We start from the raw sequence: 27,165 nt of genomic DNA on the forward strand, positions 1-27,165 counted from the left end.
AATGACCAGGGTTGTCAAGAGAAATAAAACAGAAGACTTCAGTGCGTTCCTTGGTGAGTGTTTATGAGCCCTTTGGTGAGTGAAAAATATCCCTGTATTTTTCTTAGCATCCAGGGCAGACGATGAAGCCTTACTTTTATGATCCTGTCCAGTATTTGAGGTGTAGGTGTGTGAGACACTAAATCATGTCCGCTGAGATGCATGGGGGGGTGGGGGCGTTTGTGTGCTTTTGGTGGGAGGTTGTGGTAGGTGACACAAGGGGGGAAAATGTGCTTACATACAGGCACATATACGCAACAAGAAAAGATGAAGCCACTGGTCATTAATTTCACTGCTTTTGGTGAGATTTATAGGCTGTAGAGAAATCTTGATCTCGGGCGCAGCATCACCAAGGATACTGTGCTCAGAATAGCACCGATAGGCAAAACGGAGACAGAAGGCACCAGAAAGAAGAGGACAACTAGATAACATCTAAAACCTAAACGTGACAAATATTGGATTAGTAAAAGCAAATTTTCAAGGGGGTAAATGGTTACACCCAATTACTGTTGATAACGCTAAAAAGCAATTATTACAGAGAGCACTGCAAGGTCAGCCAATTATAAAGTGATACTTTGATATGGAGAGGTAAAGTGAAAATACCGGAAATCACAGCGTAGAGAAAAGAGAATGATAAAGAAAAACAAAACACACACAACAGTGAATCTAATAACATCCTAGAATTGGATATGTTGAGGTGTGTTCAATATTGATATTTTCTCCTTTGTGAGATCAATAAAGGTTTATCTTATCTTATCTTATATTGTACTCTTTTGGAAGTTTCTTTCCCAGATGTGAGCTTTTGCAATGCCAAAAGCTTGAAAAGTGCTCCACGGCGCACATGAAAGTGTCGTCTAGATGAAAGCTCTGGCAGTCCACGCAGAAAATTATTCTGAAGCAATTGTAACGTGGATCCAGAATTATTTGCCAGCTCAAAGTGTTTTAAAAGTGCATCGTAACTAATTTAGAAGAACAATCCAATTTACAGAAGACATGAATGAACCAGAATTTGTCAGAATTTGTCAAAATTGTCCAGGGAACATTTGTCAGTTTGGTTCTGAGATGCTATTAATTAATTGTTGTATTGCACTAACTTCAATAATACAAGTGCTGCAAATGTGCTTCTGCTATAAGCACTACGATGCATATACATCACACAGTTAATGTTTTGGTATCAAATAAACCAAATAAATAGAAGCAATTATGCGAAATGTGCAGTGAATGTGGCAGCCGAAACGCCACCTTTGTAAAGAGCAATTTATATACCATATACAGTAATGCTTTATAATAAGGGTACAAGAATGAATGCATAATTCATGATGAATTCATGCATTATTTAATCGTGACTTCATGCATGGTATCATTTATTCACATAAATTCATGAGCTTTCATGAATAAATGCTGAATTAACAGTTAATTACGGCAAAACACTCATAAAAGATGATAAGTAATAAATCATGATCATAACAAATGCTGTGTACAGAAGAACTGGACAGGGACGTGGACCAAGCAAAAACCAGCAAAATCTAACTCATAAGTTAATTGTGATGTAATTTTGAATGTGCCAATCAAACTAAAGCTTTGCATCTTTGATAAAAGATATAAAAATAAAGATATAAAGCTGTAAAGCCATGTTTTCAGAGAGCGATTTTTTATTCAGTTGTTCCTTTGCTGGCGTTTTGTATGACTACATTCAACTCAGTCCTAAAAGTTTTCTTGATATCTTTATATCTAATTTGCATGTCCATATACGTATATACACCATAACTACGGTGTTCAAAGAAGTTTACAAAAGCTGAATACGGAATATTTTTCTTTGAGAAGTATTCTCACTTATATCACTTTTAAAATGCTCAGTAAAAGATGCTGCATATTGCATTTGGGATTATACCACTTTTGATTAGGCACAACTAGTTGCAATCTTAAAAAATAGATTAAGATTTTTTAATTCAAAATGAAGTCACAATGAACTAATGACAAGTTTGATTGTGCAGGTTTATACAAAGCTTGATTTTTCTTCTGCACAAACATATTCATCATGATCATGGTTAATTACTCATTAGTTCATGTCTGCCAATTCATGAGCATTAATCATGAAGCCTGATGAACTCGCATTCATTCACGATGAAGTCATGATTTAATGCATGAATTCATCATGTATTATTTCATGTACCCTTATGAAAAAGTGTTACGAAATCTACCTTTAACACATGCACGAAATGCAGTAACTTAATGGCTTAGTTGACAGAAGTAAATGCATGTGACCAAGGCTACAAACATTGTTTGAAGTAATTGAAATAATTTTGAAGCCAAGGACGTTTCCCTAAAAAGGGTAGTTCAGTAGCACTGCGTCGCCCCCAAGCAGAGCATGACCTCGACTGGCTGGCTGATACAACAGTACATTCTCAACAGGGGACTTAATAATTGGGCAAAGCCATCTCTTCTCCCTACAAAACTAATTCAATAATCTGGTTTCATTGTTGAACGGGACTACAAAAAACACTTTTAGGGCCACTTCTCCTGTACACTTTAAATATATGGTGCAAAAAATGGCTTCAGCCGTTGTAATTTAACCAGATAAAGGTATAGGAGAGATTGTGATTTAGCTTGTATGGGAGCACAGAGGCGCATGCTAGAGACTTGGCAGGCACTCACCCACCCACTCTTTTGGCAGCAGAGGCACAAACTGTTTGCTCACAGCAGTACATGCATCTATTAGTATTGTTCCAAGAGATAATAACTCCCAGTTTGTGCGTGACACTATATGTTTGTTTGAGGCAATTCGCAGAAGTGCCAAACCGCTTGGTTTAAGGTGGCAGACAAACACTATATAGCAGCCAGGAAGTTGGTGCCTGCTAGTGACCTGGAGGCTGACAGGGAACATTGGGGTTTGTCTCACATGGCGACATAATATACAGAACATAGACTAAGCATATAAAAAAAATAATACTTAAAAGCACCAAGCCAGATAAGCTATTGAGAGGGACGGTGGTTTGCATGCAGCCGTCAAGGAATTTTTATTTATACTCTTTATTTCTCAAACAATATAGTGTGTGGTAGCCACTAGGACTACACATCTATCACTCCGAGATAGACAATATTTTCAAAGAGATGAGCAGAGCAAGAGAAGTGTGAGAAACACATGGATGAAGGGATAATGTGGAGCTAAAACATAAAAATGTCTGCACCGACAACACCAACAAACTTCCCAACTGGTGCATAACAGTAAGAGACAGAAGTTAACAGAATCAAAAAGAACAACATGTAGTATAGCACTAATGGTAAAACGCTGCTATGAGCTCGTAGTCACTGACCGTCTTAAAGAGGCAGGCATACAGGTGAGACACACAACACTGAACATGGAAATCTCATTAAAGATCCATCATTAAAACACTGATGAGCAAAACTCACATTTTATTCACAGCATGAAACACATACAAATAATCAACACTACACTATAAAAAATAAAGCCCATTTGGATTTTGAGGTGCATTTTTACAATAACCTAATTTATTTAGAATTATAGAAATGCAGCTCTCATTTACATTTTACAAAATGCATATTTAAACTCAGCACCGTATTGACAAACATATCAGTGATTTTTTTTTTTTTTTTTTTTAAAGGTCAGTATAAAACCGAGAAAGGAGAATTCCACAACAAAGACATAGATGGATGTTTTGCTGACAGGTCTAACAAAAAAACTACAACATTTAACATTCGGATTAGTTTGCTTTAGTGAAGCCAGTACAATATTCAGATATAGAGGCTAAGGTGAAGAGTGAATGTAATGCTTAACATTTTATTTAATATTTTGAGACTGTCTTAATTTCAGGTTTGAAAGCTTAAAAAACCTGAATGTTAAAATGCTTTTTCTGATCCTGAATCGATCAGAAAACTATAGCCTATAGTGTGAGTCCCACAGAGAGAATGCAGTGGCAGCATTGTCCTATTGCCCTCAGTGTTGTGGGCTGCAGTGCCCTTCGTGTAGCTGCAAAAGCTACAAAGATTCACTGGTCCCTAAGCACTGTGTGCGTGTCTTTGCTTTGTCTGCAGGGTATGCTTATCAGAGTGGACAGTAAAGCTGCACTCCAGTCTCCATACACACTGAACACAAGGTCACCCTTGTAAATAAGTGGAGCCTAAAAGTGGTGCGCAAGTTGGTACTTTTCTGTCTGTTCTGATTCATCCAGGGCCTGTTTCCTCTGATGTACTTCTGGGATTTAGGTGGCTTCAAGTGGTTTAAGGAACAAAGCTACTCCGGTGAGAGACACCGAACTGTCCTTAGTCATGACTTTGTGGCAGCATGTATTGTCCCATTTAGTTTTGGTTTTATAAGTATGCCAGTAGCTGAAAAACTCACTCTGCTTCCAAGGCATATCAACCGTGAAGGAACAATTTGTATTTCAAAGTGGCACATCATTTCTTGCCAATATCACAAATTTAAAAATAGATCGATCAATAGATAGAGAGACAGAGAGAGACAGAGAGAAAGACAGAAAGAAAGACAGAAAGAAAGAGGCTGACACAGAGCGCGAGAGAGTCAGAGAGTGAGAGATTCAGAGAGACAGCAGACAGAGTCAGACAGAGAGTGAGAGAAAGGCAGAGAGAGAGAAAGGCAGAGTCAGAGAGACAGAGAGAGAGAGAGAGAGAGAGAGAGAGAGAGAGAGACAGAGATAGAGAGACAGAGTCAGAGAGAGAGAGAGAGAGTCAGAGAGAGAGCGAGAGAGCGAGAGTCAGAGAGAGAGTCAGAGAGCGAGAGAGAGTCAGAGAGAGAGCGAGAGTCAGAGAGAGAGCGAGAGAGAGTCAGAGAGAGAGCGAGAGTCTGCGAGAGAGTCAGAGAGTCAGAGAGATAGATACAGAGACAGAGTCAGAGAGAGAGAGAGAGTCAGAGAGAGAGAGAGAGAGTCAGAGAGAGAGAGAGAGTCAGAGAGAGAGAGAGTCAGAGAGAGAGAGAGAGAGAGAGAGACAGAGAGAGAGAGAGAGAGAGAGAGAGAGAGAGAGAGAGAGAGAGTCAGAGAGAGAGAGAGAGAGAGAGAGAGAGAGAGTGTCAGAGAGTCAGAGAGAGAGTCAGAGAGACAGAGACAGAGAGTCAGAGAGACAGAGAGTCAGAGAGAGAGAAAGTCAGAGAGAGAGAGAGAGAGCGAGAGAGTCAGAGAGAGAGTCAGAGAGTCAGAGAGACAGAGAGAGAGAGAGAAAGTCAGAGAGAGAGAGAGCGAGAGAGAGAGTCAGAGAGAGAGAGTCAGAGAGAGAGACATACAGAGTTTAGCTACAGCATATGGTGTAGAAAGGAGAAAAGCACCCGAGGGGCATTTGCCCCTGCAGTCTGTGTCACTGACCAGGAAACCACTCCATGTATTATTTATCATCTGCTTGCCTTTTTTTTGCTATTTGCTTGGGTCTAAAAGATAACGAAGTACAAAAGAGGTCATTGAAAGGGCCGAAATGTGTGGCCTGGATGAAATGGAGGCCAAACAAAGAGAAGAGATGCGTCACTTGTGTAATAGGACCAGCGTCAGAATAATTCAAGCACAATTGGAAATCAATGCCCACGCACGGAAGCAGGGAAAAAATTCAATGCAAGCTCACTGCACGGAATGATACAATGAATGGAATAAAGTGGCTAAAGGTAAAGAAACTGTACTTATGTCGCTTTTTGAAGTAATTTTCCTTTTTATGATGTAGTACTTTTTACTTCTACTTGAGTAATATAATGAAGAATCTGAACTCTTATTAGAGTAAAAAAAAATCTGGCATTTCCTTGAGAAATACTAGGATTTTTTTACATTTCATGTTTTGCTTCTCATAATTTACTGTATGTCACAACTGAATCATAAACCAGTTACTCAGTACTCTCAGCACTCAAGTCAGTTTCCCCTGGTACTTTTTTACACTTGAGTAATTATTTGGTCACTGCTTCTTGAGTAAAATAATTCAAAAGTAAAGTTACTCTTACTTGAGTAAATATTTTAGCAACCCAGAGCTGACAATCTGTAATTTTTGTGGGCTCATTTTATCAGGATCCAAAACACTTCTGCACTGTTCGCTTTTCATGCTACAGACTCTAATGATCCTCTCCTGTGCATACCAGACCAGGCTCCTCAATCAGAGCTTTTAAAACCAGCGTTCTGGCTCCAATTCAGCAGTACTACTTATGTTATTAATACTGTTAGAACAGGTACATTTATTTATTGTATTGTATTTATTTATTGTAGCAAATGATGGCACATTAAAATGTACATCACTGGGTATCAGTCCTTAATATTCTTGTAATTGTATGTTGCAGTAACATTTAAAAGAAGATTATGATCTTTTTTTGCAGGAATTTGGTAATAATTTCAAATTCCCTGCAAAGGCGTTTTGAAGCATGTTGGATCTTCTGCCCTTGCTGTTCCTATAACATACTAGTTCTTCAACCCAACACGTTAACAGCGCTTCATGATGACGTAATCGGGCCCAAGCTTGTGGGTGTGTAGGTGTATGTAGGTGATTGAGGGGCACAGACTCCTCCCCAAATGGGGACGGTTCAGATTTTTGAAGACAAACCTTATTTCAATTTCCCCCCCCCCCCCCCCATCTTTCCATTTTTAACCAGAACCATCGCAAAAGACAAAACAACAGAAGAAAATAAATGAAGGTTGAAGTTAAAATACCTTTTGATTTTATAGAAAGCCAATTGCCACTGGCTGATTTAAGGTAAAGTGAAGAGATTTGAGGAGGAAGGCAATAACTTCACATCACAGATGCCCCAATGGAGCAGTGAGTCATCAGCACTCTACACCAGGCTCCTGCAGCTCTGACCCAACACGTGCCAAGGCTTCGTCACTGCAGAGATGGTACACTGCAGAGAGCCAAGGCTTGAGAACTGTCTATTACTGTGTGCTGGGAACGGTCACAGGGAACTCCACAGGTAAGTTTGTACACAGTAGTATGCGAGGTAAACTTAAACTGTTCGATAAAACATGTCAAAGACAAACATTCAAAAAATCTTGTTCAAATAATTATGTTTGTAAAGAAACTCTTAAGATGTTTAACTGAGTTCATGGAATCACTGACAAAAGACATCTTTAAAAGATGACCGTTGCTTGTGTTGCATTAGATTCTTCTCAAATGTTTGATTTTGATAAATGAATGATTGTATTATATTATGCAAGACTGATAAAATAGCATTTTGTTTTGCCATTCTCTCTACTGTTGATGGCCATTTGTTAATTGACACAATTTTATCATTAATAGACACAGTATTACAATCTGAAGTAAAGACAGACCCATTCACAGCGTGCAGCAATGCATGCCATCAGCATTTAAGCGAGAGATAGACAATATTGTGCATAGTGAGTAGGCCATCAGGAGTACAGTAGCTGTGAGATCACACAGACTGAATGAGGTCAACAGGACTGACAGTATATGAAGGTGGAAGACTGCAACGCATTTTCCAATCCACTAAGCCTGCTCTCAACAACTTCACCCTTACCAAGTATACCATATCTCCCACCTAGAGATGGGGAGGAAAAAAAGTAATTGATTTAAATTAAGGCCAGGAAAGGCAATTGTATCCTTTGATTTCCCCCAACCCCTAAGAAAACTTTCTCATTTATATGGCTTTACAGTCATTAAAATACACCAAGGACAAGGATGTCTCGCATCTGTGGTCGAGAAAATCTTGATAAAAAACATTGGTCTGCAACAGCAGAGTGCTTTTAAGTTGCCACCCAAAAGCCCTGAACAAAATCAACACAGAGGCTTGACAGAGAGTGAATGGTTGTGTTTTGTCAATGAAAGGTGGAAGGTGTAATGGAAGGCATCAAAAAGCCAAGGGAAATATCTGGAGAGTGATGTTTACCAATGTGTTTTCTCCACTGAAATGTAGTGTTGCTGTTTCAGATGCATGCTGAGAATGGGAGCAGTGTCTGTCAGAGATTAACACTACAGAGAGGCAGCGGAGAAGCGCAGGCAGACAGACAGAGGAGCTTTAAATGAGGAAGGATAAAGTGAAGACACCACAGAAACACAAAATCTGGGTTTGAAAAGGCGTCTTCAAGGCCTCTCTCTCGCTACATGGCGTGCCACATTAATTATGCGTGTCTCTATCAAAGCGAGTTGATAAGGAGCTTTAAGACGAACAAGTGAGGCAAGACTACAGCAAATGATTCAAAACACAGACAGAAATATGCACTGTGCTATTAGAGCTAGCATCAACATCAACATGATATCAAATGTTATTCATGGAATCGGTACCAAAAGTCCTTGCAATCAAATGTTATTCAGAAATGACTCAAAAAATTGACTACTATGTTAATAAGACCAAATGATCCATATTCAAGCTGAAGATGGGCAAACCTTAATAACCTGCTGTTCATCGGCACCAGCATGGTTGATGGGGGAGGACTGTCAAAGGACTAACATCGGAGTGTGACAACTTCACATCATGGTTTGAAAAACAAACATAACTCATTCCTGGTCAGGATGCCGCAATTATTTCATTAGCATTATAAGCAATAGAATTGCCAACAGCATTTTGCCAAGATGGTAATAGCTCAGGCATTTACGCTAGAGTAGTACAATATTAGAAAAAGAAAAATGTATTTAAAAATGAAAAAAAAATGTAAATTGTTATATTCATAAATTTTATATTCATATTGCAATATTTAATCGCAATTAATCTCATGAATGTCACAGTTAACTCGCAATTAATCGCAAATTAATCAAACGTTTTGATCTATTTTAAATGTCTCTTGAATTATCATTTTAATAGCTACTCTAATACTCTTAGAGGTATCAGGTACCTTAAATATTGGGCAAACTTCAGGTGCAGGCGGGTCAGGTTAGAACGCATTTTTTCCCTTGCATTTTTGGCTTACAACATGAAGTGCATTCTTATCCATAAATGCCACTCAATGTTTTGTTGAATGTCCAGTTTTATGGGGTAAACGCATCATTAGCACATTTTGTTTTGTGTTTTGAGTGTTTGCTTTTACTCATTGTACATAAGATACCTCTTTTATTTTTGCTATTTTGTCTATTTTACACACCCTGAGTGATCTTAAGTGCCAAATGTAACAAGTGAATTTCTCCATTGTGAGATCAATAAAGGATTATCTTATCTTGTCTTATCTTAAACCTATAGCTCTTCTGCTCCAAATACGGTACAACAGCAGTGTTCAAGCGCCTTTGACAAAAAGAGCTGCCCATGACGCGGTAAAAGTAAAGCCTCGGGACAGTTTCTGCTCCTAGTTTCCTGATAAGTCCGTCAGCGATTTCAAAGGTGTCCTCAGCGGAGCAGGAGCAGAACAAAACAACAAGTGCCATTTCTCCACTGTAAACTCGCGGTCACGTGATGTGCTCCCGTTTGAATGGTAGCCAGCAGCAGAGCAGCTCACGTGGCATTATTTTAATGTATGTCAGCAAATTTAGACTCATTTTTCGGGGCACGTCAGAAAAGCAGCTGACATTTTTGACAGCACAAAAAAAAAAAAAAAAAATCTGGACTAAAGACTAAAAGACTTGGGGCCAGATCTTGTGACTGGCGCAGTCCGTGCGCAACTCTAAACGCAACGTGGTACATGCGCGATCTTGCATGTGGCGCAGGTTTTGCGCTAAAGGCTCGCGCCTCTAGGGAGAGGGCGTTATTTAAGAAAAAGAGGCCGACTGAGGCGTGGTTCATTACAAGCAGCACTTGGAGCCGCTCTCCTGTGGCAACGTTCACATTATGTTCCTCTTTACATCGCGCTGCCTTGTCTTCTTCCTTAGAATCGACATCAAATTGAAAACAAAAGGGAAATTGCCTTGAAAAGTCTGTTTGAGCGTAGGTTACGCATGGCCTTACTTTGATACAGTAGATCAAAGCGCACACCCCTAACACCAAAACAACAACAGTTTTCCATAAATAAACCACACATGCCTCAAGTGCCACAACACCACGTCTAATCTGCGTTTTAAGGTGACATTTCCATCGTGTGTCAGTCTTTACCTCCTGATGATGCTCCTTGTCCAAAAGTCCAAAAGAAAGAAGCGCATTTTGCAGGGCAGCAACTTTTTTTTTTTTTTTTTTTTTTCAATTCAGCTGCTCCAAGAATCCTGCAGCTGTTGCGCAAATGTTCCAATAAGCTACAGTTTTCTTGCAACTATACTGCATAACTCTGCAACTCCTCTGCAGCCGATATGACAGCTTCTGATCAATTAAATCCTGTACATTTCGTAACTTTGCGCATTCGAAAGGTGTCCAACGCGAGGCTGCTGCCTCTCTTTCCCCGCCTGCTCATATTGAAGCTGCAGCAGCGGAGGGACAGTTTTATTTCTTTAATCTTTACCAAATATGCGCGCTGCATCATGCATGTTACGCGTGTACAAGAGAACCCCCCCTCGCAACCCACCGCCTTCCGCAGGTCTGGGGAAAGCATGGGGAGGGGGCGGCACCACAACATCGCAATGCGAGTCTGTCCCCCCTCCTGTCCTGCCCACTTTTGGGCCAGGTATGACACTGAAGATTGCAAGGAGCGCCACCCGTCTGCGTACTCGTCTTCTCTACAGCCTGCACTATGAACCACAAGATCCGGCCCTTTATAGTATAACCCTGAAATAAATAGTTGTTTCTGTGGCATTAACTAATTGGGAAAGAAATTAGCCAAGGCATATCTTGAAAGAAGTTTTAATTTCAGCACGTTTAATTGTTGCCAATGTCATTGATTGCTCTGACTTCACATTGATTCCAACATTGTACATTTCAGTAAGGAGAATCTCAACACTTGCAATTACAATTGACCATTAACAGTTATTGCCGCTTTCCCCTGTAGTCTCTCAAAGTGTATAAGTGTGTTTGTGTCTATGTTTCTAAGGAACTAACACAGCAGGCCATTGTAGGAAGCTCGCCAGCCACAACCGACTAAACCAAAGTGTGCCAATGTGTAAGACAGAAGTTACAGTATAATGAATGCTGTTCATTCTTGGATGCAAATTTTGAAGAATCTATTTGAAATGAAAAAACGTTACTGTATTTGCATGTGTAAAATGTTCCTGTTCATGTGAAAATTGTTGTGCATTAATCCATGTTGAAACACAATACCCTTTTATCTTAAGCCTTTATGACCTTCCTCCAATGCATCCAAGGCATCTCATACCAAGCAGATATCGTACTTTATGCAGGTGTGGAAAATTGTGTTAGAATTTGTGCCATTTACTAAACTGAATTTCTACAAATGTAATGAGAGACCTAGGGCTGGGCAAATAATCGAATTTTAATCTAATCGAGATTTTAATAAAGGTCGTTCACGATAATCGCGTGCGTTTTAATTGAGGACAATTGGCCAGACCTGTCTGGAAAAAAATATGGACGGCACAATGCTGCAGCGCCAGTCAGGTCAATCCCTGGGGAAACACGCGGCCCAAACAAACAGGAAGCACTATGATACATGCGGCACAAAGAGGGACCTGGTGATTTTACATGTAAAATCAGCTACAAAGTTGCGCTAACTCGTTTAATGGGCAAAACAAAAACACGTGGGAAGTTGACAGAGGACCAGGACGCGCACGGAGATTAAGAGTTTAAACCTTCGAAGATGGAAACTATCGATCGCTATTTGGACCATGTGGATTTGGTCCAAATATTTTTTACCAATAAATGCTCGGTTTACTCATTTCTTTATGTACATTTTAAGTTGCTAGCGCTTCACTCTGTGACGTTGTGGCCTCCGCACACAAACATGCACTCGTCTAAAAAAAAAAAAAAATCGAATCGAAAATAGAGATCGAACAATAGTGGGAAAATAATCATGATTATTTTTTTCCATAATCGCCCAGCCCTAGAGAGACCAAAACATTCATTTTTAGTGCTTTATCAGGTTTTGTGCCTTGATGGAAAGACCTTACCAACTAAACCTGTGCAGGTCCAGACACTACCCATTTCATATAGAAATACTGATAAAGGGCAACTAGTTTTTACGCCTGATTTGCCTTTTTATTTACAAAGCTTCTGCACTAACTTGTCTAAGACTAAGTCAAATGTGCTGTACACATTTGCTGAAGGGCCACCTTTACGCTGGCACACCTCAGGGCTACATTTCCATGACAATTAAACACCGAAGGGCACTGGAGTCAGCCATCCTATGCAAAAAAGGACTAATAAAAAGTAGATAGGGACAGAGAAGGACAGTGAAGAGTGGAAGGAGGAGTGCATGGTCTGGATAAGTGGAGGCCGGATTATAGCACGTTTCATCATGTCTTTGGTCTGTTCACTGCTTCCAATAAAAACCTATTAGCATGTGAATGAACCGCACTTTGTGGATGGAGTTTGGTAAGACCCAGGAGCACTGATCCGCCGCCAGGAGACTTTGCTTCATGCTGCTGTGTGCATGTGTGGTTTTTTATCCTTTGACTCAATGCTTAAGTGCACTATTATCTTCACAAAACAAAATATGAATGTTTGAAAGCTACATTGGTCAGCCAATGCCATAATAGCTGGACCAGCTGACTATATAAGTAGTGATAAGGCATAATGAGTGTCTGTTGGACTTTGTATTTCACTGGCGGCTCTGATTTGACCTGCTGCAGGTCACTTGACCAGTGCATTTCTGACATCACTTCCATACTGCTCATACAGTATATTAATACTCATTGTAAATGGATTTAGAGAAAACAATCCATCTGACAAAGACCAGGCTCAGATATAGAGGCCGTGTTTTTGCTTACCTCTCTTTGCAGCACCAGCTCTTTGGTGAACAGCATGGCTTCCTCACTGAAGGGTTCAGCTAGCTGCATTCCCCCAGGTGTGGCTCTGGAGCTGCGGGGACATTCAATTCCTGCCCGCAAACAACACGAGGCAGAAGTAAGGCACAGACAGCAGCAGCCAATCAAAAGCACAGCTGGTTGTCATGAAGTTTAAAGAACAGCCTGGTTTGTGAAGCCAGCCAATGCCACAAGCGTCTACCTGCTCCCCGCCACTGGTGCGTCACTTGTCACTTTCTTATGTACATTTTTTTTTTGCATCATCAAATTCTGAATTTGAAATATCTGTCAATTATATAACTGGATTCAATAGTCAATTTAGACTGTGCAATTTGTACTGGCATGGAAAACAATTAAATCACCTTTTGAATCTTCAGTGTACGTTTTCATACCCTCAAATTCAAAAGTCAAAATTGGCTCATTGCTCAATATGGCTATGGTATTTTTGCTTCAAAATAAACTTCATTAACGCAGACAGAACTCCAGTGAAGTATTTACCTCCTACATCAAATTCAGAAACTCTGTCCACCACCTAATCTTTAAAAAATATAATTATTTGAACGCAGTGGAAATTAATAGGATGGGAATTACTACCATTGACAACAGAAATAGCATAGCAACATTGTGGAAAGAGTCAATAGGCTGTGTTCACATTCTTAACGGCCTATAATTTAAATTTAAAACTGTTGGTGGGCAGCTAGGAACTCTGTTGTGGTTCCTATGGTAACCATAAAAATGATGAATTTTCAGCTTGGTTTGTGCTTAATATCTCTGTAATGGCGGAATGTATGCACATGAAACAAAAACTGGCACATAGTTCAATGTCTTAATGATCATAAAGAATCAAAAAGGTGTCTAAAAGTTGTGACAATATTCAGGTTATGTGGTTTATGTTGGTCAGATGAAAGGACTTTCAGCCATAAGATGAATGTGACAGGTTTGTGAATCCAATCACAACCAATTGATGATCAGATTCAACATTTGTAAATTTCCTGTACATTTTCCTTTCAAAACTGTCTCCCATTGAGTTGTATCAGCCCCTGTGCCAACTGGCAATGGCAATGGCATGATATTCTACAATGTCATGAACGCAACCTTTTCAGAAGGGGCTGTAATCCCGAATATTAAGGCATGAGCAATCGGTCTTTAATGACTGCGGAGCAGCAAGACTGAATGTTTCCTATTGGCCAGTCTATGTTGTGTGGGCGGAGTTAACAGTTGAATGGCGGGAAGAAGCTTTAACGCACCCTGCATCACATCCCAATAAGCTGAGGTTGGTTTGACTCATCTAGGATTGATTGCTCATGTTTGGTTATCCCGAATATTTGCTGTGAAACAAAACAAATGTCTTGGGGAAGTTAAAGTTGCCCGCAGCTATTCCATTTGCTGGCCTGGAATTGTTGCATTCCCACATTGCATCACGCCACCTTCGAAACAGTGTGCTAGCTTTGTCCCACAGTGGTGGAGATGAGCTCCGCACCTCCCTCGTCCCCCAGTGCACCCCTCACCTGCCCCTGCACCATGTAAACACATTTGTGTAGAGATCACAAATGGGAAATATTTGAAGAAGCAGCAGGATCAACAGCTAGCGTGCTAAAACAGCAAGAGTTTAGCATAATGACAGAAGATTACTAGAAAAGAGAGTGAGCTGATAAACATCTGAGTGACCGGTTCTGATGCAGCTGAAATGGAGCGATGGCCGTTTCATCTTGACACATATTTGTTTATAAGGAACAATGTGTCAGAAGATTGCTTCACCTGCTGTGTCCTCCATCACAAAACCCTGTGAATCCACTGAAGCCAGTACATTTTTAAACCAGCCCAAAATGCAGTTTATTTATTTTAGCATAATGACAGAAGATTACTAGAAAAGAGAGTGAGCTGATAAACATCTGAGTGACCGGTTCTGATGCAGCTGAAATGTCCACGTCCTTTTGTCAAATAAGCCGATATCTAAATCAGACGTTTTTTTCCTACTCTGCTTACAGAGCCCAGGGAAGAGCCTTCAAGGGGAGTGGGATATAAAACCTCTACACTGTAAATGTAATTCAAAATGGAGCCATTATGTTCTTAACACCAAAAAACTTGCAGACTTGCATGAAATTTGCAGTTTAGCAAATAAATATAAATATAATTAAAGCCGCAAGCGGCGTCGTGCGGCCCTCGCCCCTGGCATTCCCCCCCTTGCAACCGCCCCTGCTCACTGTCGCCCCATGCAAGCCCCCCGATTGCTATGCTCCTTGTGAGCCCTTCTGATCGCTCTTGCCCCTGGCGACCTCCCCCTTGCGAATGCCCACGTTCGCTGTCACCCAAACCTGCTTTAGCCTCTGTCTCACACCCAAACCACTCTCTTACGCCTGATAACTCCTGCCCCATCCCACTCTCGCCTGAGCCTTTGTCACACACCGGCCTCACTCTTGTCCCAAGTAGCTTTGGTGCCCACTGTTGCCTCAGCCTGAAGGCCCCCTGTCCTCAACCTGGGCTGCTGTTCCAGATATGAAGCTTGTAACACAAGCCTATAAGTAATGTAAGTCTATCAAAGATAACAAACGGATACAGGAGAATCAGAAAAAGACGTTGCAAACTTTTCGTACTTGTTGTAGGAAGACACGTTGTACTGTAATGTGGAACGAACCAGAGGGGTGTTTAAATGGAACACCTCTCTGCAATGGTCTGCACGAGTGAAGAGGGGGAAGGGAATACACAATTGTGTCACACTACTTGGTTCTCATTGTGTACTTTTATCAGGCTCGAAAATATGTGAATCATGTGAAAAAACAAAGAATTGTCATGGCAGTGTTTGAACTGGCAACCTCCTATACCAGAGACCAGCACACTATCACTGAGCTATAACTACATACTGTCAATGACCTGATGTGGGCAAGTATTCTCTAAAACAACGCTCCAAAATTAGGTCCCAGCACCTGAGGAGAGGTAATTTTTGGTCAATTTTCCCCCTCAATTTTCTAGATTGTTTTGACATTGTCCCTGGTGTTGCCTCAATAGTTGCCCTACTATCCTGCCATGTCTTTAGTTATGCAAATTCTGTAAGCGTTGTTCCCACTTTTTTCATGAGGGTGGGACCATAGGTGCTGAATTATGTAATTTCCAGTAGGTGCCGAGAAAAAAAAAAAAAAGATAAAAATTGTAAAGATAAGAATCGATCCAGCAGCCTCATGGTTATGAACCCAATGCTCTACCTATGACACTATACAGGCACAGTTAAGATTCTAGCTGAACAAAGCAATTTCTTATGAAACTCCCTGTGCATTAGAAATGTTGGGACTAGCTACCTCCTTCACCTAAGACGACCTTTTACCACTGAGATATAAGTCCATACAAACATGGGCCTGATGAGGGCAAGGCTTCTCTAAATTTCTGGGCCGAAATTAGGGGACAGCACCCCACTGGAGGAGAGGGAACATTTCCCCATTTGTCATGAGGGTGGGACCAAAGGCGGTAAATCATGTTCTTCCCAGAAAGAGCCAAAAAAAAGAAAGAAAGAAAGAAAGAAAGAAAAAAAACAAAAAAACTTATGAAGGTCAGAATTGATCCAGGGGCCTCTTGGTTATAAACCCAATGCTCTGACCATGACACTATACAGGCACAGACAATGTATTAGTCGAACAAAAAAATACCTTATGAGACAATGTGTACAGTGGTCCATGTAAAATGAGAAAGCATAAGAAAAGTGTGAAGGCTGTGTTAGGACTAGCTCATTCACTGAAGAAAACCTTGCTACTACTGAGATATAAGTCCATACAAACATGGGCCTGATGAGGGTGAGGGTTCTCTCAATTCTCAGGCCAAAATTAGGTGACAGCACCCCACTGGAGGAGAGGGATCATTTCCCCATTTTTCATGAGGGTGGGACCAGAAATTACCGAGTCCAAAAGAAAAAAAAAAAAAGGTGATGGCTGGGATCGATCCAACAACCTAATGTATAGGAACCCGGCACTCTACCAATGGAGCTTCACAAGCTTAGTGAATACTGCAGCCAATTGAACATTAATGTTATGAAAGACTGCACTTGTCTATTTGCAGAAAACGGACATTACAGCTTAAGCATTAATATATTTCATCTTTTTAATTAGGGTAAATTCCTCTGACCGCCCAAAGATTTGATGAGAGGGTGCATCAGCCCAGCAGCACCCTCCATATAAAGAATATTTCGTTGAGAGCGAAATAGTACGAGGAACACACAGAGGGACGGACAGGAAACGGGTAAATTAAACTTCCTGTCACTATAAACTTTAGAAAAAGTTGATTTTGGAGTCAAAAACATCAAAATTGAAGCATCTTTCTGTGACAGAGGGGTAGTATAAACATGTACGAGTCTAAAACTGTAGCCGTTGTGAATAAAGGAGGAAATTTGGAAAATTGACGAATTTCAGAGAAAAGTCTTACAGAGGCCACCATGCTGCCTGGCTAAGACCTCTGGCCATTTCCACGGAGGATGGGTGGGACCACTTAGAACCACTTAAAACCCACTTAAGGCCCAAAGGCGCGAGTGTGTGTCCAAGTTGGTGGAGGCTCTCCGTCACTGAATTATTTTTTTCAAATTTGCATGTGGCGCTGTTGTGCCATTTTGCACGTCCCACATTGGACACTCACATTTTCGTAAATTTTTCACCAGACTGGATTTTTCGGTGATTTTTAATTGAGTTTTCGCGCACGTTCAGGGGGTGAAAATCCAGTTTTAAGAGGCGGAAAGAAAGAAAGAAAGAAAGAAAAATAATCGTTTTTTGCCAAAAAAACCTAAGCCGTTGCCGTTACCACCACATGCTGTACACCGTTGGAAAGCTCTGGCTAAGGCGCACAAAAAAGTTGTGGGTCATTTTTTTCTGGCGTGTACGTGGAGCGCGCGGTTGGCCGCTGAAGCCCCCGGGAAGGCTTTTCTGCAAAAGCAAAAACAATATAGGCGTTTTTCCATTGTAGCTGTTTTTACACATTAGACATTTTCGGAAAGCTCTGGCCGAGTCCTATGCGTCTGTCGTGGTCGGAGGTCGCTGTGGTCGCTGTCGTGTCCGTTGTGCACTCCGTACGCCATCGAAGCGCACCCTGGTGCCCCCCTGCGTTGCAGAAGCAATAGTCCCTATCGCCATGTATGGCGCTCGGGCCTAACAAGGGTTCCCGTTGCTCGAAATACCATATATTATACATTTTCGGAAAGCTCTGACCAAGGCGCATGCAACTGTCAGGGTCATTACTCTCTGGTACGTACCCAGTGAATGAGTGATGACATTAACATGCATTTTATAGGGGGCGCTGTTGGGTCCACTGCCACCAAACGTCATGTCATGTATGCGGGGGTGAAGGGGCAACATGTGTATGAGTTTTGGTAATAATCCGAGCTAGTTTGTGCGAACGGGGGCCATTATTGAGGTCTCAGAAATCGCCAAAATAAAGGTCAACTTTGGGGCTCCACTGGACGAAGAGCGCAAAACGTAGCAAAATTCTTTGGATAACTTTTGATCCCCAACATGTGTAGATGAGTTAGAGGCGATCAGAAGCTCATTCGGACAAACGCCCACGGAGGAGTTCGTTCAAATGCGACATCAGCGTGGAGGCAATTTGACTTTTCCTCATTTTTCCACTCAAAATAGGGGATTTCCTGTTTGTCAGGGGGCGGGGTCATAATAATGTTTTTTGCTGGTCACGACCTGGACAATGTCTGTGCCCAAAGGCGCGAGTGTGTGTCCAAGTTGGTGGAGGCTCTCCGTCACTGAATTATTTTTTTCAAATTTGCATGTGGCGCTGTTGTGCCATTTTGCACGTCCCACATTGGACACTCACATTTTCGTAAATTTTTCACCAGACTGGATTTTTCGGTGATTTTTAATTGAGTTTTCGCGCACGTTCAGGGGGTGAAAATCCAGTTTTAAGAGGCGGAAAGAAAGAAAGAAAGAAAGAAAAATAATCGTTTTTTGCCAAAAAAACCTAAGCCGTTGCCGTTACCACCACATGCTGTACACCGTTGGAAAGCTCTGGCTAAGGCGCACAAAAAAGTTGTGGGTCATTTTTTTCTGGCGTGTACGTGGAGCGCGCGGTTGGCCGCTGAAGCCCCCGGGAAGGCTTTTCTGCAAAAGCAAAAACAATATAGGCGTTTTTCCATTGTAGCTGTTTTTACACATTAGACATTTTCGGAAAGCTCTGGCCGAGTCCTATGCGTCTGTCATGGTCGGAGGTCGCTGTGGTCGCTGTCGTGTCCGTTGTGCACTCCGTACGCCATCGAAGCGCACCCTGGTGCCCCCCTGCGTTGCAGAAGCAATAGTCCCTATCGCCATGTATGGCGCTCGGGCCTAAATATCAAAACGTTTACTTTGACACATATCCTATTTATTCTGCTGCACACATTATTGAATTGATTCAATCCAGAATGAGGGATGTTTAATAAAGCCGACAAAAGGGAAAGAAGAGAAAGGCATTGGTGCTAGCAAATACAAAGCATAGGAAGTAATTGCAGGCAGGGAGATATTGAATTTCTGCTTGGCTTGGTCGCAGCTCAGATAAAGGCTGGAGCTGGGGTTCTCTAATCCTCCAAAAAAGGACTTAGTAGTGTAAGACATAAAGAAGTCAAGTTAAATTGTGTCCCTTGTACAATGCAAAGTTTAAACGCTTTCACCCCGTAAAAGCAAACCAACACAATCTGCTGTGAAATTTAACAGAGGTCGCACACAAATGTTTAATGACACAATTGAACATTTGTGTAAAATAGCGATGGCCGTTTCATCTTGACACATATTTGTTTATAAGGAATAATGTGTCAGAAGATTGCTTCACCTGCTGTGTCCTCCATCACAAAACCCTGTGAATCCACTGAAGCCAGTACATTTTTAAACCCTGTGGAATTACAGTTTTGCAGCAGTGTTTCAGGCCAAAATGCAGTTTATTTTTTTTTGCCTGATCAGAACAGGTTTTAGGGCATTTGTGTTCCATCTAATTAAACAACACCATTCAGTAGGGGTATAACGGTACACAGAAAACATTGAACCATTTCAGTTCAGCACATTCTGTTCGGTCACAGTGGAAATATTGTTTTTCCACTCAAACTTGGCTGTAAATACTGCTAAAGTGGCGCTAGCCCACAGTTAGCTTTTTCTTCGTGATTCTATTAGTGTGTATTGTGCCTCCGACCCGGTGCAGGGAAAGTTTCAAGGGTGGTTTTCTGGCCAGGAGGAGGTGAAAGACCCTCCCCAATTTTCTCATTGACACTTGTATTACCCCCAGAGGGACTACGGAAAGGATTTATTAAGGTAAACAAGTTACTTAGTTCTTCTTTTATGGGGCAAATTCATAACTCATAATGAACTAATGAGTCGGTCCTTGACTCCGTTTGTATCTTCTGAACAAGTATTTCATGAAAACTCAAGAACTTTAATACATGAAGTTATGATGAATAAATGCATGAATTCATCATGAATTATGCATTGATTTGTGTACACTTATTACCAAAAAAGTGAATGTAAATAATTTGCAACAATTTGTTTAAAAATATCAAATAACAATGACATAACTGAATTAAATATTTCTCAAAAGTTGGATTACCCACCAGCAAGGAGAAAAGTGATGAGGCATGTTTCTTTGGGCATGTATAATTTGAGCCGAGAGCCGCTGAAGACGTACTCCACCACTGCTTCCGATCGTCCTGCACGCTGCAGGAATGGCAGGAACTGCTTGGCTTTCTGTGTCTCCTGATGGACAAAAAAGGGCAGTTTAGAATATCAATGAAGATCGATAACCTATCAATCATCTAGGATCATTATCTATAATTGACAATAAATCAATAATCAATTAACAGCACAGACTCTTCATGACTCAGTATCTGTAATGCGTGTATATCAACTGCTGAACTAAAGTGACTCAATGTGGGGGATGAAGACATAGAACACATAATTGTTGATGCTTAAAAACATGACATGAGTTTATTGGGATATATGCCTGAAGTTTCAACACCTGAACTCCACCCACTGTGGTCCAAAATAAGCCCCTGAGTGGGAGACAAGAGAACCAAACAGTCAACCGTTCACACAACAGCACCTGCAGTGTGTGGGCTGACCAACTTGGTTCAGAAAAAGGAGGAACCTGTGAGAGGACATTATTATGCAACCCAGAGAGGCTGGAGGTGAGTCAAGAGCCTTCTCCACACTCTTCCCACCATTTGCATTTATCTGCCACACCATACATTTAGAAACCTATTGCTGCTCTATTTGTGACCGCAGCCTACTCCTTGTACATAATTCCTTGTTGCTTTTAAGCAGAGGAAGCTGATGTCCTGGAGTGAGACTTCATGCTTGTATGTGTGGGTATGAACAAGTATGTACTGCAATGTGTGGGTGTACATCACAAAGAATACTCAAGAAAAAGGAGGTAGGAGGTGGGAGAAAGCGGGTTGCTATTTTAGGCTTTTATTAGAATGCTCATTAAATTAAGCAAACAACTGGTGCATGCACTCCTATTGGCAGAGGCAAGCACTAGTCCGCAGCTGAGCAACAAACTGTGCACCCTATCCATTGACACAAACTGCAAGGAGGGGCTACAGCTGTATATAATGACACTGACCAGAACACAGGGAGGATGACAGTAATCCTAACTAATGACATTAATCAGCTTTGGGGAGCACACAGTGTTGCACTCTACACATGACACAGCACATTTATTAGGGCCCGACTAATATGGATTTTTGGGATCAGATACCGCTATGAAGGCGTTTGGAAAGGGCGACAGTCCATATATAGGCCGATATCATTAGCAAGTCCTTTGCACATCAAAGTGGGGCTAGTAACTGAATACTGCCGCCATTTTAATCCTGAATTGCAGCAATTGTCCATATTAGTCCTGGATGTTGACAGCAGCAGCTGCTGTGCACAGGTTCTGTGATGAGGTCCTCGCTTTCTCCAGTCGTCCTTGACAATGAATAAAGCTGCCTTTTTGTGTCCTCATGGGGGTGAATCTGTGCTACAGCTTACTCTTAATTCTGAGATTGAACCTGATTTTTGCACATTTAAATTTGCCTCCTATTTTGAGCAAGCTTGTCTGCCAATAGCAGCAACTATCTCTCCCATCGCTTCATTCAAGCAATGGTTTTGTTTTGTCACAATATGACTTTTCCCTAACAGACCATGACAGTGATGATGAGTGGATGGGGAACAGTAGAGGCCTGTGTCTGAACAGAAAATTTCTAATGTTGAAAATTCTTGGAATTTTACAACCCTATTTTTTATTAGCTTATGTTTTCGGGAGAAATTGGATACACAATGACTTACCCCAGAGATATCGGCCACCCTGTGAATGGGTATCTCCTTCTTGCTGTGTAGTCCTTTGCCATTCTTGATGGCCCTGCAGTCAGTCATATCAAAAACATACATTATAAAAGTAGCATTAACCGCAGCATCAACCATTAGGAAAATGAAATGGCCCTAAGCTTCTAGCGATTGAATGAGAGAGCATGAGTAATGACAAACCAACAATGTGGCTTCTTGAAGAAATAAGTAAATCAATGCCTCTTTTCTTCCCTGAACAGCTATTACAGCACAACTGAAAGACTAAAATATAATTTGCGTCAAGACATTATAGAGATAGGAAAGATAAAATTATTTGAAATGTGGGAAGAGAGCGGCTTTTTTGAGAGATGCATTATATACTATCATGAAGTTAATAGTCATCCTTGAAGGGCTTGAGCTCTAGTGGTGTTAAAGGCCGCAGGTGCAGCACAACCACTAACTATGAGTGAAAAAAAACGTTTTTGTTATCATTCATATTCTCCGAAAAATTGTCAAAGTGTCAACAATTCTGCCAGGGTATGTAAACCTTTGAGCACAACTGTAACTCACTGCTGGTGTCCATCCAAGCATGTACAGTCTAAGCAAAACTCATCAGTAAAGCAGAGGTTTCTGGAAGGTTGCAGGCCAGTGGCCTTGCACAACCGAGATCTAAAAATAAAACAAAGGCTATAGACAGAACCCTCTCATCAGCTTAAATAAAACCCCACCAGGGACAGAGAGAAACAGAGAAAGGGAGGGGGGTGAATAGATGGCAGAGCACGGCCAAGAGGAACTAGATGAAATGAAAGGTAGGAGTAAGAAAAGCCGGAGAGAGGCAGAGAGAAAGAGAGAATGACAGAGAGAGGGCGGGCTGCACACCAGTGCCACTTGCGAGACAGCGCAAGAACGGATGAGTTATATTAAAAAAAAAAAAGAAAAGAAAAAGAATCTACCTATAGCCAGCAGATGTTAATCTACAGCAATACAGCCACATTTGGATTATACTGGACCACTACATTATTCTATTTATAGGTTAAGAGTGCTGCCGATTATAGTTTTGGATGGATAATGTGTGCAAAGACAACATTCAGAATGTTGTCTTTGCACAAAGACAATTCCAATGTTACTCAAATTCATTTTGGTGACAGCACCTACCTCAGTGGATAAAAGCAATTTAGCAGGAAAGCGTCAAGGTCATTACATTCTCCAAGATCCCAAGAGCAACATTCACAAGGTCAAGGATAACCAGAGAGTGAGTGTGTTTTAATTTAAAATGGTTGGCAAGGCCTTAATCTAATGCAATTTGTGCGGTCAACTGAGGAAAAACAAAGACTGGAACCTGGTCTTAAAAGTAGTGTGGAAGTCTCTTTTCTCACCGTGCCTCTGCAGCCAACAGCTCATCGTAGTGGGAGGATCTCTGGTCGTCATCTTGTCTGTATCTGATGACTGTTGCTAGGCCTTTACTGACCAAAGCCTCAGCGATGTTGCTGCAAGAAACAAAAGGAAGCGCCTTTAAAACACTTTCTAAGTGTTGAATACTGGAGTGGAGATGTGAGCTGGATAATTATTAATAGGATGGCCTTGCAGAAAAACATAGGGAGGGATGGTTAAATGCTGGCGCTGCACACTTGACTAACTGCTGCCTTGCCATGTTGCTGATGTGGGGAAGGGCACAAAGAGGGAGCATTGTCGCAGTTAATGCAGCACTTAGTTACTAGCCCTTGGACATCACTGTTCCAGATCAAGTGTGGGAGAGGGGCGAGCAGAACAGTCCCATTTCTCCACAGAAAACCACATCTGTCATCCAGTGGCGTGTCAGTCCTGTTTTAAGTGACAATATGACCCTACGTGTCATCAGGCAGGGTCAACAGACGCCAACACGGGCACAAGCACATACATCAGAAGAACACATTACTAATCAGAGGACTCAAGAATACCTAACCTGAATGACTCTACAGTAGATACATTTTCACTTGTAGTTTGGCTGGGGGTGCGACTTATACTCTGGTGCGACTTATGTATCAAAATATATAATTTCACATGTTTGTTATTTTCACACTGACAGAGAAACTTGTTGGGGATTGGCAAAAAGCGGAGGTTACTGTTATTGCAATGATGAAAACAAAAAAAGCTCATCGCTTGCTAAAAGCTGGATGGCCACCGCTAGAAGAACGAGAGCTGTCGCAAATGAGAGCTTGAACAACGTGCTGCCGGGAGAGGCTTGTCAAATGGTGCAGTTACGCCTCCATGGCAAGGTAGTTGACAAGGCTGGTGCGCCTTATACACTGGAGCAACCTTTTGTCCGGAAAATACGGTAGAATAAAAAAGTGATGATAAATAAAATATGAACCAGAGTAAATCAGGAGAATTCGAGGAGTTTTACAACAAATCATATTTTTGTGATTCAAATACATTATTCTGTTTGTCAGATTTGATCAACTTAATCACGATAAAAAGGAGAAGAAATTCTCCGATAATGTTAGTAGTAACATAAAATATGGGACATGGATTCAGCTTACATGTTGTTTTGGTAGGGAAACAAAAGCACTTGCAAGAAACTCACAGAGGCACAGGGAGAACATGACAGAAGGTAAATGTCTTGACCTAGTCCCTAATGTCAAGGCTCATTAGGGGCTTTGTCAAATGCTATCTATGGAGAACAGCTGCTATTGCCGGCATGCGATAGATTATAATTGGCTGGTCAAGACATTTTGTTCTCAATTTGTTTATGACAAAAGCATCAAACGGTTCACACTGTTGTTTGAACCAAATGATTTTCTATCAATACGTTTTCATGAGATTGGGGTTCAATGAGAGCTCTAAAGAGTCAGAACAAGCAACAAACCGCAGCTTTCATCCATTCTGTTGGGAATGTGTGTGTTTAAATGCTCTTCAAGATGCTAAAACACTTCTGATGTAACTTGAACTTCTGAATAGTTTAACAACGTCTGTATCTGTGGCCTGGCATAAAATGTATGTCTGCAAGATAAAAATGAATTTCTGTGCAAGCGTGTTTGAAGATAGAAAATAATTGCCTGCACTCAGATAACCCTTGTGGAAATTAAAATGCAGAGATGTGTGTTGAGCGAGTGGAAAAAGTATTTGTGAATCAGAAAAACAATCTGGAAGAGATGTATTTTGCAAGCCAGCAACACAAGAACGTAAATTATAAACATGAAAAGGTAATTAATCCTGAAATAGTTAAGTATTGTGTTCCAAGGTGGTTCCAAAATGTAATAATAAGCACTTAAAAATTAGCTTTATTCCAAGTACCATTGTATTACTGAATAAGGGGTAATTGCACCTTGCATTTTGCCGAGTGTGTGGTCTTCAGTTTTTGGTCAGAACCTAGAGCGCTAGCTAATGTTGATTTTAATGGTTTTATGTGCGTCTTGTGTTTGTGCTGTGGTTTGATTTATGAAATGTAACTAATTGCAAGCCCTCTCTCAGCTGCAAACCAATTCTACCTACGGGTATAAATAAAGTTGCCTTGGTTTGGACTGCTTCATCAATTAGGTTTGCGAAAGGATAACGGGCTAACGTTTGGTTGCAACATGTGCTTTTTTTTTATTTATTTTTTTAGCCGCAATGCATTAATATATATACACAGCAAAAGATTAAGGTGAATACAAACTTCTATACCATCTCACTTGGACCACTACATCCCTTTTATTGAGCCGTTGCAGTTAAAATATTCCCCATCAACATAGCAGTGTCTCGTGCAGCAAGATGTTAGCCTATGAGCTTATATTAATGCAAGGAATTTATGGAAATTGACGAATAGCAACTAAATGTGCCTGTGACGGTGGCAGTGTCAGCAAGTGCTCGAGGGGTGTCAGCTGAGGGGTGGGCTTTGAACAGTGCCAAGGGAAGATTTTCCTGCATGTGACACATGTTCCTTAAACAAGCTCAGACAGACACACTGTGCAGGACATGTTTTACCTCATCGTCTATGAATGAACCCAGAGAACAAACGCCTCGTTTTCTCTTCCTCTACTTGGTAAAGTAGCGGTTTAGTGTTTTATCCTCTTTTAGCCTATATATTTTGGCACTTAAACATTTGTTCTGCTAAAGCGCCATCTCAAAATCCAATCTCAATGTATATGGTGCATATATTCATGGAAAAATTAAAGGGTTGATAGTAACCCCTTAATTTTCAACATGTGATAATCACAATGGCCTGAGCTCTTGTACATTAATGGAAAATTAGAGTAGCCTATATGTTTTTTTTTAAATAACCTCCTGCACGCATGGCTGTCAGAGTGAAGCAGCTTTTAGCTTTTGGAAAACTTGTTGCTGCAGTGGTTTGACAGACCGGCATTTCTCTGGCTTTTGAACAGTGCGGAACGAAAACATGTCGGCCTAAGCTTGGATAGTTGGCAAACGTGGTCAGGCTCTACTCCCGCTAACAGTAGCGCAGATTAGCCCTGATACCCTGACTGCGCGGTGGTTTCGTTTTGTTCTGATAGTTCTCACTCATGTGAGAACAACGTTAATGTTGTTATTCTCTCCATGATGCGTTCATTTGGCTGAAATCCCAAGTGTTCTCACACTTTTATTAAATCCCTCTTGCTCCAACATTAAGTTCACGGAAAGTGTCGGCATCGGCAAAGCTCTGCAGCACCACATCGTTTTGTTTACACCCCGCCTCTCTCCAAAAGCAGCGCTGATCTATAAATGATCTGGATACATGCGGCCGATGTGTTCAATGCTGCCTTTACGGACAGGGTAACAGTCTGGCAGGTGGATGCTCTGCTCACTCAGCACTGTGATAGCATTCATTCTTCTGTATAAAGCACACGCATGTGCATTTATCGTACATTTACCGAGACTAAAAAGGTTATCGTCCTTCACTTTACCTACCGAGCAAGTCGATATAGCAATTATCAGGACAGGCCAAGATGCCACGTATACAGGGTTATACAGACACCCTGAAAACATCAAATACCCCGTTTATCTGCAGATAAAAAGTTGTTTAATTGTCAACTCACATGCCACCAATTGTAACTGTTGCACATGTGCGCTCTGCAAAAGCGGGGGTGCCTTCTGCCGGGCCGGTGGCAGCTCTGATGTAGTCCACTGTTACGTTGACCTGTAGGGGCGCACAGACAGGTGCAGAGGTCAATACAACATATCAGGTTTGGTG

General features: G+C 41.3%; 1 protein-coding gene across 1 annotated transcript in view; it reads right to left on the reverse strand.

Moving 5' to 3' along the window:
• The window catches only part of snd1 (staphylococcal nuclease and tudor domain containing 1), a 133,914-nt gene that overhangs the window by 78,412 nt on the left and 28,337 nt on the right, over positions 1-27,165 (reverse strand). Inside the window, exons 12-16 of the mRNA XM_079582761.1 lie at positions 27,011-27,111; positions 23,396-23,506; positions 22,023-22,095; positions 20,309-20,450; positions 12,721-12,830 (exon numbers count right to left, since the gene is read on the reverse strand). Of these exons, the coding sequence (XP_079438887.1) occupies positions 12,721-12,830; positions 20,309-20,450; positions 22,023-22,095; positions 23,396-23,506; positions 27,011-27,111 (537 nt within the window). The remainder of the gene's footprint in view (positions 1-12,720; positions 12,831-20,308; positions 20,451-22,022; positions 22,096-23,395; positions 23,507-27,010; positions 27,112-27,165) is intronic.

This window comes from Gobius niger (genome assembly GCF_951799975.1).
Source record: "Gobius niger genome assembly, chromosome: 2".
NCBI lineage: Eukaryota > Metazoa > Chordata > Actinopteri > Gobiiformes > Gobiidae > Gobius > Gobius niger.